This window comes from Diabrotica undecimpunctata, chromosome 9 (genome assembly GCF_040954645.1).
Source record: "Diabrotica undecimpunctata isolate CICGRU chromosome 9, icDiaUnde3, whole genome shotgun sequence".
In the NCBI taxonomy this organism is placed as follows: domain Eukaryota; kingdom Metazoa; phylum Arthropoda; class Insecta; order Coleoptera; family Chrysomelidae; genus Diabrotica; species Diabrotica undecimpunctata.
Window position 1 is genome coordinate 83,612,780 of NC_092811.1, and position 16,455 is coordinate 83,629,234.

The 16,455-nt window shown below is 35.0% G+C and overlaps 1 protein-coding gene across 1 annotated transcript in view; it reads left to right on the top strand.

The window, feature by feature from the left end:
* LOC140450203 (uncharacterized) overlaps window positions 1-16,455 on the top strand; it is an 83,776-nt gene that overhangs the window by 45,309 nt on the left and 22,012 nt on the right. Inside the window, exons 3-4 of the mRNA XM_072543675.1 lie at window positions 2,667-2,831; window positions 10,177-10,384. Coding sequence (XP_072399776.1) covers window positions 2,667-2,831; window positions 10,177-10,384 — 373 coding nt within the window. The remainder of the gene's footprint in view (window positions 1-2,666; window positions 2,832-10,176; window positions 10,385-16,455) is intronic.

The window sequence follows — 16,455 nt, forward strand, 5'->3', positions numbered from 1 at the left end:
AACTTTATTTAAAATAAAACTAATATGACAATTAGCTAATCCATAAAACTAATAATTTCATTTATTTACAATATTTTAGTTTGTCATGAAAGCAAATTTTTTATTAATGAATAATAATATAACATATTAGATAATTAAAATATTTTTTCAGAATATTATTAGTATTACGTATGAGATTGTCAAGATATACTTTTGGTACAAAAAATTCACCGGTTTTGAGATGACCGGAAGTTAAAATTTACTTTAAGTTTTAGACCCCACAATGTATATATGGATCGAAAGGTCTCGTCGAGACAAATCTAAATATATACTTCCGGTTGCGATCCGACACCGGAAGTGACCCGAAACGCGCATAAAACGTCAATATAGAGCAAATCTGACACCGGATTTGTGATCAGCATGCAAAATTAACTGCTAAATGATACCCATGTCGACATTTGATGAACTAAAAATTGCATTCCGGTTTTGAGGTTGACTTCCGGTTTCGTTTTTATTAGTCAAATCAATAGAGAATTCAACGTAGAGTTTAAAAATGTAAGTTCACGAAATTATCATTTATAGATTTTGAGTTATTGATAAAAATATTTTTACTTCCGGTCATTGTATATATGGTATATTTTTATCGCAAAATAAAAATTTCATTTAAAAAACTCGATGTCGAGTTGGTCCGCTAGTTGTTTATTATTACTCTGAAAAATTTTAACAAAAATGTACCTGATATCACTGGCTGATGTATTTCCTTTAAGAAAGTTTTTGGGGTCGGAATTGAACCAAAACACTGCAAAATAACAGACAACTGAGTCCCACTTAAGCTGCAAATTGGTCTGAAGTGACCAGGGAACACAAATAGACAATTCTTTGAAAGTTGGACACTGGATTGGGGCCTCGGATTATCCTGGATGACAACAAACCGCAATCTTCAAAACTCCGCCACTCAATTTCTTTTTAAACCATGTAGACCTCTCAAATGGTCGGAAACGCTGTCTTACAAATCTCTCAGATAAAACACAGCACGAACAAATCGGTGATTAACTCAACAAGAACTGCCAGATCGCATTTTGAGTAAAAATTCACCTTTCAAATTGAAAAATTTGCCGGCTTTGAAGACTGCACCCACAAGCTATTTCTTCCGAATCTCAAATCAAAACTTAACTTCCACTTAAACTCCACACTGCTACTATCTGCACATTTTCCCATAATAAAAACGAACAACGAATAACACAATAACGAATTAGAAGAAAATCCGGACTAAACAATGAAACCGACTGACTTTGGCAGCGATTCCACCGAGAGTAAATCACTTTACACTATATTTTCATTACAAAAACGAATAACGAACATACAAAAAAGCAATAACGAATTTGAAGAAAAATCCGGACTCAAACAATAACTAACTGCTTCCACGGCTTATCGCCGAGTGATGTAATTCTCTTCTCCGCAATACTTTCTCACCAACCTAAGTGGATATTTACTTGACGCGTAACATTAAGCGGCATCCCAATCAAAGGAATGCAATTAAAATTATTACATACAGACCAGAAATGTTTATATCATCAATCTTAACGACGCAAAATGATTGAGAAAATATTTCGGTGTTTTAATACATACGAAATGAAAATAGAAATGCTACAATCTATAAAAGCGGTTAACGCAATCTCTCTATTATTAATGGCGTGACTGATTTTCTGAACTACCTCGTCCAGTACTGCTTCTGTTGATTTTTTTTCTTGATAGGCATGCTGGTTGCCATTGAGAGGATGATTTCTCAATGGCTCCTCTTCAATATGTCCATCGAGAATTTTTTCTATAGCCCTTAACAGAAATAATGTAAGACAAATCGACCAGTAGGATTTAGGTAGAGTGTTATCTTGTCTTCATATTTTCTGTATGTACATCACCCTAACAGTTGTTTAAGTCTTTGGTATATAACCTAGTGCTATGCTAACTCTAAAGATCTTTGTTCGGATGGGTAATCAAATGTCCAATCATTTTTGTAGTAGGGCAGCAAATATTCCATATAATCCCTTAGTGATTTAAATGGAGCAAATTGGTTTATGGCTCACTTTACATTCTCCAGTTTGATGTTTCTTACACATATTTCCCAGTCTTCTTTTCACGTTTAGATCATCCTAGGTTTCCAGCCTGAGTTTGCTCATCGATAATTGTTGATATTATTGGGAAGTGGTTTTAAAATGGTTGGATAATATTTTCGCTGTATAAATTAATTCTCATTTTTTGTGACATATGTATAAGTTAAACTTATATATTAAATAACTTCTTGAACGAAATCAAGGTATGGCCCTCTCCAGAAATTGGATAGTCGATTGACTAGAGCACATATGCTTTTATCGAAGATAAGCACATGGAGATATCAGTTTCTATGTTTCGGTATCCATTATATGCATAAGAATCGCTATCAATCAGGTAATGTAGGTATCCTAAAAGGTGTCCTAGATCTTCAAGTTATTCTAAATCAATATTCCCGATAATTTAGTCTTTTTCTTATTGTAGGGCAAGATAAAGCCCTGCGTTATGCCATTAAAAAATGACTTTGATGAACTATAATAGTGACCGTCGATTTCGACGCATGAAATCAGCTAAATAAAATTTAAGTGTATACATTTATATTGTTATGTCAATAAGTAAATTATTCTTATATTTTTCAGAGAAGCTATGATAGTAGACAGCTTATGGTCACAGTTTATGTATGTCTTTGGGGAATGAGACTCTCAGGTTATTTGTTATATAGAATAATCAAAATAGGAAGAGATAAACAATTTGATGACAAAAAGAGTAACAATATTAGATTTGCGATATTTTGGACATTTCAGGTAAGCCATAGGTTATTAGTACTTTAAATAGGTAGTAATAAGACCGATATAAAAAAAATGCAATATCTAGGTCATAATACTAAAGAAAGAAAAGGAATAAAAATAAAAGGGCGGAGAAGAGAAAGGGGGACAGAAAGAGATATATAGGAAATAAAAAGTGCAAACTAATAATAAAAGAACAAAATAATCAAGCAGGTCATCGAAAACGGCTGCTTGAAAGTGTAAATATCTGATGTAGAAATATAAAGTTCTAAATAGTGGACTAACATCAAATAAATATGAAGGGCACAGGGGAAAAACCCCGTCAGTCATAAAAAGTAATTTTCGAGAAAACAACCATTTATTGTTTTTTTAACTCTGGAGTAAAAAATAAACAATAAACGTATAGAAAACGTTTTAATTAATTTATTGACAATTTTGTTAATATTTTTGCACTAAAAAATTAAAGTAAAACCTAACAAACTATTAAAAAAACGGTCTGAAGTCAATTCTCTCCATCATCAATTAGGGGGTCGTCAGCGTATTCGTCATCATTTTCTTCCTGTTGAACAGCGTCAGCAGATAAATTTTGAAAAAAAGCTTTGCTTCAGGGTTTTCCAAATACTGGGATAAATGAAGAAGGTCGCGATATTTTGCAGCTTGTATTGGAAGTTTTCCATTGTACAAATTTTGTAACGGGGTAATTACTGCAGTGGCTGCGCCTTGATTTTTTTTTGATTTTTTGCAAGGAGGTTTTTTTTCAAGGACTGAGGATGCATATCGTCCAAAAAAAGTAGTCGTCCTTCAGTTGCCGAAATTTTTAACATACGAATCGATCTCGTGGGAAATGGACATTTTCGGGGATAAAGTGATGATAGGTAAGCAGTCCAATTTTAAAAAACTACATCTGCTTTGCAATCAATCACTGTAAATGGAGAGGGTTTTACCCGAGTATTCCTTAGAACCTCCTTCCAGTCTTCTGTAACCTCCGTATAGGATTTTTGTTTAACAATGCTCATATTCCGATCGCATTCCATGTAAGAGTGCCCTCTTATCGGAAATATCAACTTAACTTAATTTTAAAAACAAAATGCCGAAACATGGAGCATACATCATATGCGCCTTTTTTTGCCACATACTCATCATACGCATAAAAAATTGCTTGCTGCGTTGAAAGTACATGAATATTGAAACTAACAAAATTCAGTTGGTGCCGATAGTAAAAATTATTAGTCGTAATGTTAGGACACGGCAGGTTTTTGAAAGTCCATGGTCACAGATTCCATCGTGATTGATTTCATGGAACGTTTTCGGTAAATTTTTTTTAATGTATAAAAACGCTTACTCCTCTTAATATACACCTCTCTTTCTGTCTGTTTTGTTTGCAGATTCTGACTTTCTTCTTTCTCAGTGGCAGATTTAAGCTTCTCCTCAAGCGCTAAAATTTGTGATTTAAAGGAATCACATGTACCGCACAAGTCCTTACGGGGATAACCAAAGGAAAGGTTGAAGTTGTTCTCAAAAATCCCACGAAATGATTCATACAAAATTTTATGTTCTGGATAGTAAATTAAGTACATGGTATGTAGCTTTGAAATATTTAACTCAGCAGGAAGGTAAATTTTGTTGGTGTCTTTTAAAGAATAGTGTGATTTTTCTCCCTTTAAGACATTTCAAATAAGTAAATACGTTTTGTTTGGTTTCTTGTCAAAGTTTGTGGGGTTTTGTTGAATGTTTTCTACCACAGTCAGTGGGAGATTTACCAACACTAAGCAGAGCACCCCTTATGTACCTACCCTTATCCTTACTAAGATATTATACACAAAAAACTGACAAATAATACTCTCTCGACAATACAAAGAAACAGCTTTGTTGCTGAACAACAACTAACAGACTGACAAGTGTACAACACAAATCCCGGTATCGGATTACTACAATATTATTTGACTCACGGGGTTCTTCCATACACGCGCATTGACTGACGGGGTTTTTTCCCAGTGCCGCATATTTTCTAACGTGGATTTTAGTAGATCGACGGTGCTTTGTACCAAAGTTAATAAATGTTTAAAAACTATTTGTTTGAAGCCACTGGATAGCGTCATCAGCCCATTTCTTAAAAAAGTTGACTAACGGGGGTTTTCCCCTGTGCTCTTCATATATTAAATACAAAATAAAGAATGATATAACCGCATAAAAAGCTTCTTTGACATTTCGCTTCAACAGAATGCGGCATCTTCTTCTTCTTCCTTTGCCCTATCCGTTTCGGACGTTGGCTATCAACAAGGCTATTTTGACTTTGTTTACGGCACCTCTGAACAGTTCGGTCGATGTTAGTCCTAACCATTGTCGCAGGTTAAGCATCTATGAGTGTCGTCTTCTTCCCGGTCCCCTCCTAATGTCGATTCTTCCTTGGACTATTAACTGTAGCAGCCGGTACTTAGTATGCTTCATGACATGTCCGAAGTACTCAAGCTTCCGTTTCTTTACGGTGAAGATTATTTCTTTGCTCTTGCCTATTCTTTGCATTACTTCCACGTTAGTGATGTGGTCTGTCCAGGATATCCGAAGAATATGGCGATATATCCACAGCTCAAAGGATTCTAGTTTCTTCAGGGTGGCTTCCGTTGTGGTCCATGCCTCTGCTCCATAGAACAAGACCGGGAAGACATAACACTTGACCAGTCTTAATTTTAGTTCCATTGAGATTTTGCTTGTGAACCACTTTTTCATATTGTTGAACGCGTTTCGCGCTTTTTCAATTCGTGATCTTATTTTTGTTGACTGGTCCCATTTTGTGTTGACTGTGGTTCCAAGGTAAGTGTATGTCTCCACTTGTTCTATTTTTCGGTTGTTTAATGTCAATTGCATCGGAGGTTGTTGTGTTCTGCTGATGAGCATGCATTTAGTTTTGGTTGTATTGAGTTCTAAACCATATTCTTGACTTGCTGTGTATGCTTTGCATGAGTCTTTGAAGCTCGTTGCAGTCATTTGCGATAATAACTGTGTCGTCAGCATATCTAATATTATTGATTACCTCTTCGTTTATTTTGATACCCTCCGAAACTTCTCCCAGTGCTTCTCTGAAGATTTGTTTAGAGTATATATTGAACAGGAGCGGCAAGAGGACGCATCCCTGTCGTACATCCTTTTTAATATCTATCTTCCCACTGTGTAAGTTGTCCATCTTTATCTCAGCACTTTGGTTCCAATAGAGACTGGTTATTATGCGCAGATCCTTGCCATCAATATGCATCTTCCTGAGCATTTCCATGAGTTTATCATGTTTGACCTTGTCAAACGCCTTGGAGAAGTCGATGAAGCACAAGTGGACGTCCTTGTGCATGTCTCTGCATCTTTGAATTAAAACTTGCAGACTGAAGATCGCCTCTCTTGTGCCCAATGCGCTTAGGAATCCGAACTGTGACTCCGATATATTTGCTTAGACATTTGTTATATATTCTATTGTGTATGATTTTGGTGAAAACTTTGGTAATGTGATTTATCAAGCTTATTAAGCGGTGTTGATCACAGTGTTTTGCACTTGGTGTTTTAGGTATGGCTACAAAGGTCGATCGAAGCCATTCCTTCGGAATCTCCCCTTTGTCGTAAAAGGTGTTAAAAAGGCCTGTCAGAAAATTGAGGAAGTGGTCATCCGTTTCGCATAGGAGTTTTATGATCTCGCCCTGTATGTTGTCGGGACCTGGTGTTTTGTCGTTTTTTTTGCGGCATCAGCACTCTTTATTGGAGATATGTGGATAGGAAGGAAAAATGTAATAGAGTGGACAGAAATTTTTTCCTATTTATTACCGTTATATTTTCATAAAAATGAATCTATATCATTTTAAAGCAAAAAGTAAAAATCCTGATGAGTCCTGAAAGGACAAAATACGTATAAGCGAATTGTAGGGGCACTATACGTGAAATCAAATATTAACTTTCTCTTGTTATTCTTATTTTAAGTGTTAGAATTTAGTTCATGAAAGGTTTTTACTTAGATGAATCGATATGATGTGGAATGCAATCTTAGATTTCCCATGTTGGTTTATTCATCGTCTGTTTGAATTTCATTCACAGATTTAGGTGAGAATATGAGTTTTGGTTTCGAACAAGTAGAAATCTTCAGATTTTTACTTTTTGCTTTATTCTTAGATGTCGCCGTATGCGCCTTTGGGAATAATAAAAAAAATTTTATTTAAAAAAAATTCATTTATAAAAGGTATCTTTACCTTCACTTCAAATCACCCCATGTCATATAAATATGCAGCTTTCCACAGTTACGTATATTGCCTGGAAACCAGTCCACTATCTTAGTCGAACTATAACAAAGAATTTAATATGCTTAGACAAATAGCAGTCAATAACGGATATGATCACAACATCATCAATAAACTCATCCATAGAAGACATCTAAAAACCTACAAGTGACTGCGTTCCACAGAGACCTTACCGCTAAACCTAATTACGTTTTACTACCATATGATCACGAAAGTCTTTCTGGAGATATTCGAAATCTCATCAAACGTTCAGTTGACAACATCCACATTTCTTTTAAAGTATCCAATAATGTGGGCCAGTGTATATCTAATTTTTAACACCCCATCAATTATATTAACCGTAGTGGTGTTTATAAACTTAAATGTTCAGATTGTGATGTTACCTATATAGGAAGAATTTGTAGATCACTGTCTTCACGCTCTTTAGAGCACACAACGACAAAATACTCCATTGTCTCTCAACATTTGAAAGAACATAACTACACTTTCGATATTCCAGACGACGTATCTCTTATTCACAATATTCCCCAAAAAACTTTCTAAAACTTGACTTATATAAAGACCTTGAAATTAGCAAAGAAAAGCACAGAAGTCCAAACTCCATCGCCAACTATTCCCATGACCCATATCCTCTACATGTTCTCTTACACCCAACCCCCACTAATCTTTCTCCTTTTGCCATTTATTCATTTTTCTCAGTCCAAACCAAGCCACTCTTTCTAAAAGCGTTTAACTTATCCATCACTCCCCATCTTTTTTTCAGCACTTTTAAACTTCATCTCTTCATAAGTAGATTCAGATCAGATAATTTTATTTCCCCTCTATAAACTAATCACAACCACACAATCAGTATAATCCCTCACACATATACATCCTCTTACACTCACATGCCCAGATAATTTCATGGTCCATCTAAACCAAGCCATACATCAAAATCTCTTTTCTTATCATTTACAATACTACAGTAACGTCCACACTTCTTAACCAAGATCATCATTCCCCTCCATTTTCCTTTACATTATAGTTCATCTCCATTATCTACACATGCTTTCCTCGGCTTATGGTTTGTAACCTCTCACACCTGGATTTGTTTCTCTGTGTACACTGGTTGGGTTTGATTGTAATTATTGGGATTTGTATTACGATGTGGGCATTTGGGTGAGAAGGCGGGATGAGGACCATTACAGTTCGGGCACTTGAGATCAGATACTGTGGGACACGCAGAAGACCTATCTTCGAGTCCACAAAATGGACAAGTAAATGATTTCTCGGGGCATTCGCTGTTGAAATGTCCGCTTTTGTAGCATCTCGAGCAATACTTCGAGCGTATCGGATTGAAGTTGCTAGATCTAGGGACCTCGCAAACTAACCGCTCTCTCTCGATCACATTACTGCCCGAAAGTGCTTCGGTGAATTTGGATTCAGAGTTCATGAAGACTCTGATATAGGAGGTAGGTTGGTTGGTGGAACGGGCTATTATACTAACTACTTTTGTGTATGGAAATTTGATTTCGGATAGGTTATCCTCGATTGTTTTTAGGGAGGGGCTTTTTCCGACGCCGGCTATGACTAGATGAAAGATCTGAAAATTTTTAGGGATGGGATGCGGATTTTGGCAATTGCTAAGTATTATGCGTTAGGTGAGAAAGATGGAATCTTCATGGGTGATATTTCAGAGTTTTGCCGTGATGTCGTGGATTTCTAGGAGTTAAGTAGTTGGCAATGAGGCTGCCTTTTGGGATGGAAGGACTTTTATTGAGTCCAATTCAGGGATGAGGTTGTGTTCTTTGATGAGACGGTAGAAAGGTCGCTGCTGGCAGATATCTGAGGGGATGCGCTCGATTCTGTAACTATGGAAGGGCTGTGGTGGTTGGAGTTGGGGGAATGTTATTTATTGTGTTCTGGTGGGTGTTGGTGTGTGTGTGATCGTGTTGGTGGTGTGTGTATTGGTGAGATACTGTCTAGTGTGCGAGAGTGGGTTTGATTGCAGATATTGAGGGATGGAGGATCGTAATATGAAGTGTCTCCTTTGGATATGGACGTGGTAGGGTGATATTGCTCTTTGTGTGTGTTTTCTTTGTTGTAGCGAGTATTCTTGGTGTGGTTTTGTTTGTGTCTATGTATTCTGAGGGTTTTTGCTTGAATATGGATATGTGACTGTGATCTGTGGTGGATCGAAGACCCTTCTCCCACTCTTTTATGTTGGGAAGAAGGCCCGTTATGTATATTATGGCCTGGTTTTCGGATGCTTCCGTTTCCTGGTCGAAAGGGATATCTCCGAGGAGATTGTGGTTTTTGAGGGTTCTGAGAAGCTTTGTTTGGCTAGAAAACTTCCTAAGGATTAGTGTAATGTAGTATTTTTTTTGTGTGTTGTGTGTGTTTAGGGGTAGGGGATGACACGCCCCTCACGCCGAAACAAGTGGAGGGGAGTTTTTAGCTTACAAGCGAAGCAGTAACATCGCCAGAAGATGCCAACCCCTAGTGATGGCAAACCGTCGAGAACTAATTTTAGAAGATAATGGTCTAGTAGTTCGAACAAACAGTTTAACAAGCTAGACGATGGCCGTAAAAGCCTAACTAATTTTATACATGAATATAGTGTCCTTGTGGATTTCATTATTACTTCCTCTGGCGGAAAATATTTGATTTCACGTTTAGGGCTTTCTACTGAGGTGCTCTGATAAGTCCTGAATGGACAAATCGTATAAGCGAATTGTAGAGGCACTATATGTGAAATCAAATCTTAACTGACTTTTTTATATCATTTTATTTATAAACGTATTAAAAATCTAAATACTCGTATTAGCAAGTTACATGACTTTTTCTGCACACTGTATCTGTTATGTGGGTTTTCATTATTATGGAAATATTGTGTTATTTTATTTCTACAGACCTGGAATAGAAATTACCACAGTGTATTTATACAAACCACAGATATTATATTTTATTCGAGTTTGATGTGTTCCAGTCGTAAAATAAAATCAGCATCTATTTCTGTTTCGGCCTGTGTATATTTTAGAATGTTATTTATTGAAATAACTTGTAATTAAACATTATGCTAAAGCACTGCAAATTTGTAATTTATTTTGCAGGCCGTTTGGGTTTATATTGTGAGTTTACCAGTGATAATAATAAACTCTCCTAGACATTCCATTCCACTAGCTCCAAAAACGATGACAACTTTAGACTCAACCGGTACTGCTTTCTTTATAGTTGGTCTGTTAGCGGAAACTTATGCTGATTTACAAAAATTTTCGTTTAGACAAGATCCAAATAATCAAGGCAAATGGTGCAATGATGGTAAGTCATCTGTGTTTCATATCTAGTCTAGAGTTCGGATTTAAAAACATAAAAACGCAAAAAAGCGCTTAAAAAGCATAATGATTTTAGGAAAAAAGTATTTTATTATACAAAAAGAGCATGAAAATAAGTATATAAATTAGTAAACACTTAACTTAGTTAACTTCAAGCATCAGCGATTTGGCTACTACCTGACTTGACAATGGCAAGTGCGACCTTGCCAAAACGTCGTCAAAATATTGGTTTTTATCAAAACCAAAATTATCCAACGCGGAGCCAAACCCGGAATATATCTCAATATTTTTGATTATTAACATCAAACATTGAAAGGTATTGACAAACAGTTCTATTATGTCTTTCTACCTTTCCATCTGATTGAGGACGGAGAGGCTTAGTGCGAGTTTTCTTCACATCCAAGATTAAATTTTGCCATAATTCTGATTCAAAATTTCTTTTTTGATCAGAATGTAACTTTAAAGGAACTCTATATCTTAATAATACGAAAAATAATCTATTGCAGCCATTAAATACTTATTTCCTCTCTCTGGCATTGGAAGTGAACCGATAATATTCACTGCAAGTCGTTTAAAAGGCTCTCCGGAAAGACATTGGGCCATTTTATTACGACTTTTTGTTCTAGGGCCTTTTTTACTGTTACATAAATCGAATTTCTTACACCGATTTTCTACATTTTGGCGACAATTGATCCAGTATAATCTGTCTCAAACTCTGGCCAGTGACAAATATCATCAAGAGAGACTGCTATGAAGTTCTTGCAACACACTTTCATTGTGTGATTTTGGCAGTACCACTTGTTGCACTATACCTACTCCATCAAAACCTACCCACTTCCGATTTAATAGACCATTGGAAAGATACAGAGATTCACATTGAGCCCACTTTCATTGTGTGATTTTGGCAGTACCACTTGTTGCACTATACGTACTCCATCAAAACCTACCCACTTCCGATTTAATAGACCATTGGAAAGATACAGAGATTCACATTGAGCCCAATACGCCTTTTTAGTTCCACTGTATTGGATTATTTCCTGCTAAATAGGTCTTATTCCATTTTTAAGCTACTTTCGTATGGCTTTTAAGTCGTATCCATTTTTTTTCACTCTTTTTAAGGTTTTCCAGAGAATTTTGATGATTATCTTTTTCCTGTTTAACTGTGGTCCTCCGGAGACTTATTTCTTCGCTTACATTCTCTTTTTCTTCAAGCTAACACTGACTTTAAATATTTAATTCGTTCAAAGCATCTTGGAATTCTTGTAATTGTTCATTCCACTGTTTTTTTAACTATTCTATTTTATTTTTACTAATCCCTAGTTGCTCCTTCAAATGTGCAACTTTATATTCCAGAGTATCTTTATCACTTCTGTGGTCACTTGTGGGAAATCGTTTGCTTGGAAAGATATATCTACTAGTATTCCTAGTAGTACTATGTGACGAGCTTCTGGATGTCGATCTCGACGACCTTCTGACCTCATTATTTGGTTCTTCTGTCCTTGCCTGGGATCGGCTATTTTTCCGCAATTAAAACATCTTCTGTTTTGATTTTGAGATTTTTGTTGAAGATTTTACAGTATGCTCAACATCTGGGATAAAATGGTTTTTTGTACATCTGCGGTTGTAACTTCGTTACTTTATTCGAAATCTTATTTCTTTTAATTTTTGGCTAAATCTGGAAATGCTTTTAGACGCTTCATACACCTTGGCTGAGATTAGTGGTTCATCTAGCGTTTTGTGATGCTGAAATCCAAGAGATTGTTGTATTTTAACATTATATATGCCATCCTTGAATGGCTGTATACCAATTTGTTCTAAAATCTTTAGGTACCTGAGGATACTCCAAATGCAACAATTTTTTAATATTAGCTTCATATTCTTGCAGACATTCGTTATGCTTTTGATATCGAACTTTCAGCTGAATTTGAAAAACCTGTTTAGATGCTGCTGGCCATATCTGGTCTCGAAAGCTCGAACGAGAGATGACTGCCTGTCCTCGAAACGACGCTACCAAGAAAGCTGCTACTTCTTTCTTTAGTTTCGAACTGAAAACGATAAGTTTCCCATGCTATTTGACCACCGAATGTAAGTGGTTTTAAAATTTTACTAGTTCTAATTGTGCCTGGTTCAACTACGGAAGATGATGAAGCTGTTTGTTCTTATTCGACATTAGTTACTAAAACAATATTAGATAAAGAAGCTTGGGTATTAATTTTTTTTCTAACTTAACTATTTGGCTTTCTAAATTAGATATTTAACTGTTTTGTTGTTGTTTTATTTTATTTTCTAAACCGATTTTAATATCGTTTGATTGTTCTTCTAATTTATCTATTCTGATAGTAATATGGCTTACTCTAACTGAAAATCTTCGTAAATTTAAGATAAATCGTTCATGAGTTCTGCCTCTACGTTTCTACTACTACCTTTCCTACCCTCTTCCTGTCTACTTCACCTTCATCTCTTCCTCTTATTGTCTACGCTTCTCCTTCAGCTCCCTAGATTTCTCCTTTTCCTCTTTCTTTTGTTTACGCTTCTCCTTCAGCTCTTCAATGTTTAAAAACCATGTAGTAAGTCTTGACGTATCCATTTCTTTAATAAATTTAGTAGATCTTGTATTAACCATAAAAAATTACTTAATTCTCTTTAATCCCACCACTGTCACCAATGTTACACTTCTTGAACTTTGAAAATAACTTTGGATTTAACTAATTTATTGGTTGAATATCAGTAATAACAAGAGGAACATAAAATTTCACCAAATCAACCAATTAAATGTTCTTAGTGACCCCTAACACAATTATTTAATCAACCTTAAAATCGATATCAACACGCCACTGTGTTGAAGATAATTTTTTTTTTTTTGTTAAAATATCACTTTTGCATATGAATTTTTTTTTTAAGATATTGAATCCTAATTATCTTCTTTAGTGTTTACTAGATTACCTTTGATTTGGCATTTGTCAACCACTGATTAATCAGAAATATTATTGTAAAGGCTAACAAAAATGTGATATTCCGGTGAAGAAAGAATATAATTAGTTAAACTATACTATGGAAATAATCAGTGTGCTAAGGCTACGGCAAGGATCTTTAATACGAACCACCCAGAAAAAAAAAACGTAAGTCACCAATACGTTAAAATTTAACTGATAAGTTTGAAGCTACAGGGGTGACGTTAACAACACAAAGCACGAAGTAGACCGTCGAGTCCGAAATGAAGCAGTTGAAATGGCGGTTTTTGTTCATTTACAAATGGATAATCGACAGTCTATCAGACAACTATCTCGTGCATCTGGTTTATCAGCATCTAGTGTTAATCGAATTATAAAATCTCTTAAATTTCACCCTTATAAAATACGATTACTTCAATGAATTAAACGAAGATGATCCTGATCGTCGGATTGTATAATGTGTCCCAAATTGGTATGTTTTGCAGGGTTTACCGAAAACTAGAGAGGATAGACAAAAAGTAGTTAAAATGTCATAACTTCTTTTTCTTTAAAGTAACGATTGCCCTATCAAATCATCAATAGCTCACCACATTAGCGAGATACAGGGAGATAATTGAAAAATGTCGAAAACGATAGGGTAAAATATTTTCTTTATTAAGAAAAATTTTATTTATACATTATGGAAGAGTCCAGTGTCGCGCGAAAAATTTTTTTAGTGGGGCCTCACTAAGGAAATATAATACCAACTTATATTTTTTTATATGGGACACCCTATATAGTTTGACATTTTTCGTTTACATTTTTAATTCTCTTTCACGATATGTGACATGTTATATATATTTTTTCAGTTTTTGAAGCTACTATGCAAATAAAATATTTATAGGTGACGTCATGTTATAGGCACTTAAAAATAAAACACTCGCAACCATGTTAACAAATTTTAACATTTTATTATATATATAATTTCGGTTTACAACGTTCTTCGACGTCTTCCGATTTCCAATCTCCATCTCATTCTATCGTTCCATAGATCGTCTTCCAGTTCTCTTTCTCTGATTTCTTTATCAACTCCTTCTCTCCAACTTCTTCTAGGCCTTCCTGGTCTTCGCCTACCTCTTGGTTGCCATTCAAGAATTTGTCTTGGTATTCTATTCTCCGGCATTCTCCTTACGTGTCCGTACCATCTGAGTTGTGTCGTTTTGATGTCATCAACAATATTATGTGTAACCCCCATGATTTCTAGGACTCTCTCGTTTGTTATTCTGTCGCGTCTGGAGATTCCCGCCGAGCGGCGCCAGAAGTCCATTTCTGTTGCTCTAAGCATTTTCTCTGATCTGTCTTTTAGGGGCCACACTTCGCATCCATATGTTGTGATACTTTTTATTATGGTGTTGTATATTCTTCTTTTGTTGTCTTTAGAGATGTTTTTATCCCACAGTACGCTGTTTAGTAAGGCTATGCCTTTCCTTCCCTGTGTATTTCGTTCCTTCCTTCCTTCCTTTCGTTCCTTCGTAACATTTTATTATGAGGATACTAATCCCTTGACAGTTTTGTTTAGCAAAAATAAAATCAGTACCTACCTAAATGTAAAGTAAAGTAAATACTTAACTCCTTGTTGGTTTAAAGTGAATTGTCAGGAAATAGAACACACTGTATTTTATTACCTTTTTCGTTTCCATTTATAATTTTTTATCCGATATAATATTATTGTCTTCTTTTTTTATTATTGTTCTGAATCTAGTTTTTGTGACAATACAATTTACTACTTTTTATTGGGAATAAGCCACAATTTTACTTTAAAATAAGTTTATTTTGACGTTTTAATTTAAATTGTATTGTTTTTTTTTCTAAAAAATCTAATCTAAAATAACATATTGTTAAATCTTGTAAAAAAATATTTCGTAGAGTAGGTTATATTAAAAGGTAATAATAGTGGGTTACATTTAAAGGTATAAATTAGCATGAAAATTCGTCCCCCTTCCAATACAAGTTGACGTGTTTTTTAAATTTTTAAATTTTGAATGACCTCTAATATATATAGGTATATATATATATATATATATATATATATATATATATATATATATATATATATATATATATATATTTGGAATATATTCAATGGTTGAATAGCAGAGGTTTTATCGGTCAATAATTGGCAAATAAAAGTCGTCAACTACTTTATTGATTTATTCGAATACGTTTCGCTTTTATTTTTAAGAGCATCATCAGTTCACTACAAATAAAAAAGATTTTAGAATATAAGTAAACAAACCAACAGGGTTCATACTTACAAAAACAATTTGTAGGGTTTTTTTTTATAGATGTTATAAAAACTCTACGATAACTTAAGATTAAAGATTAAAAACTAAACGAGAGAAACGAAACAAAAAAATACTGTAAGAACATTAGTTCATTTAATTTTAACCGATGGCTTCATCTGAATGTTGGTTTAAGCTCTTTCGAGGGTCAAACCACACTAATCTTTTCGATTGTTTTGAAACAGCTCGTCATAATTTTCACATGTGGCTTGTTGTCGTCAATGTGTTTCTTTGGAATGCATGGTGCGGATTACGATTCTTAAGGGAATTAACAAGCGGAACAGGGACGGACCTTTTTTTAAAAAAAAAGGATTCATTTATTCCTTTTTCTTTAAAAAACAAACAAACAAACAAAAATTGGAAAGAAACATGGGATTGAAGTTACTGTCTTGTAAGGGGTTTTTTTTATATATTTTGTATGATGAGGGAGTGATATATCTGACTCAAGTTGTCGATGTCGGTTCTCTTATTTAGGGAGGATGGATGTTTAAGAATTTGACACATTTCAAGGATGGATCGCTTATGATGATTTTGTTGTTTGCACAGTATTTTGGTATTCGTGAAGTCGATACTGTGTTTGGTTGAAATGGCATGCTATGCAAGGGCACAAGATGGTTTAGAAATCCTAATGTCGCTTTTGTGGGACGTTAGTCGACCTTAAAGGGAGCGGCTGGTCTGGCCAATGTAGCAGGAGTTGCACTCTGCACAGGGTACTTGATAGACGACATTAGTTTGTTCTAGAAGGGCCAATGGAGTTTTTGTCTTAGAAAATAACTTACCTAAGG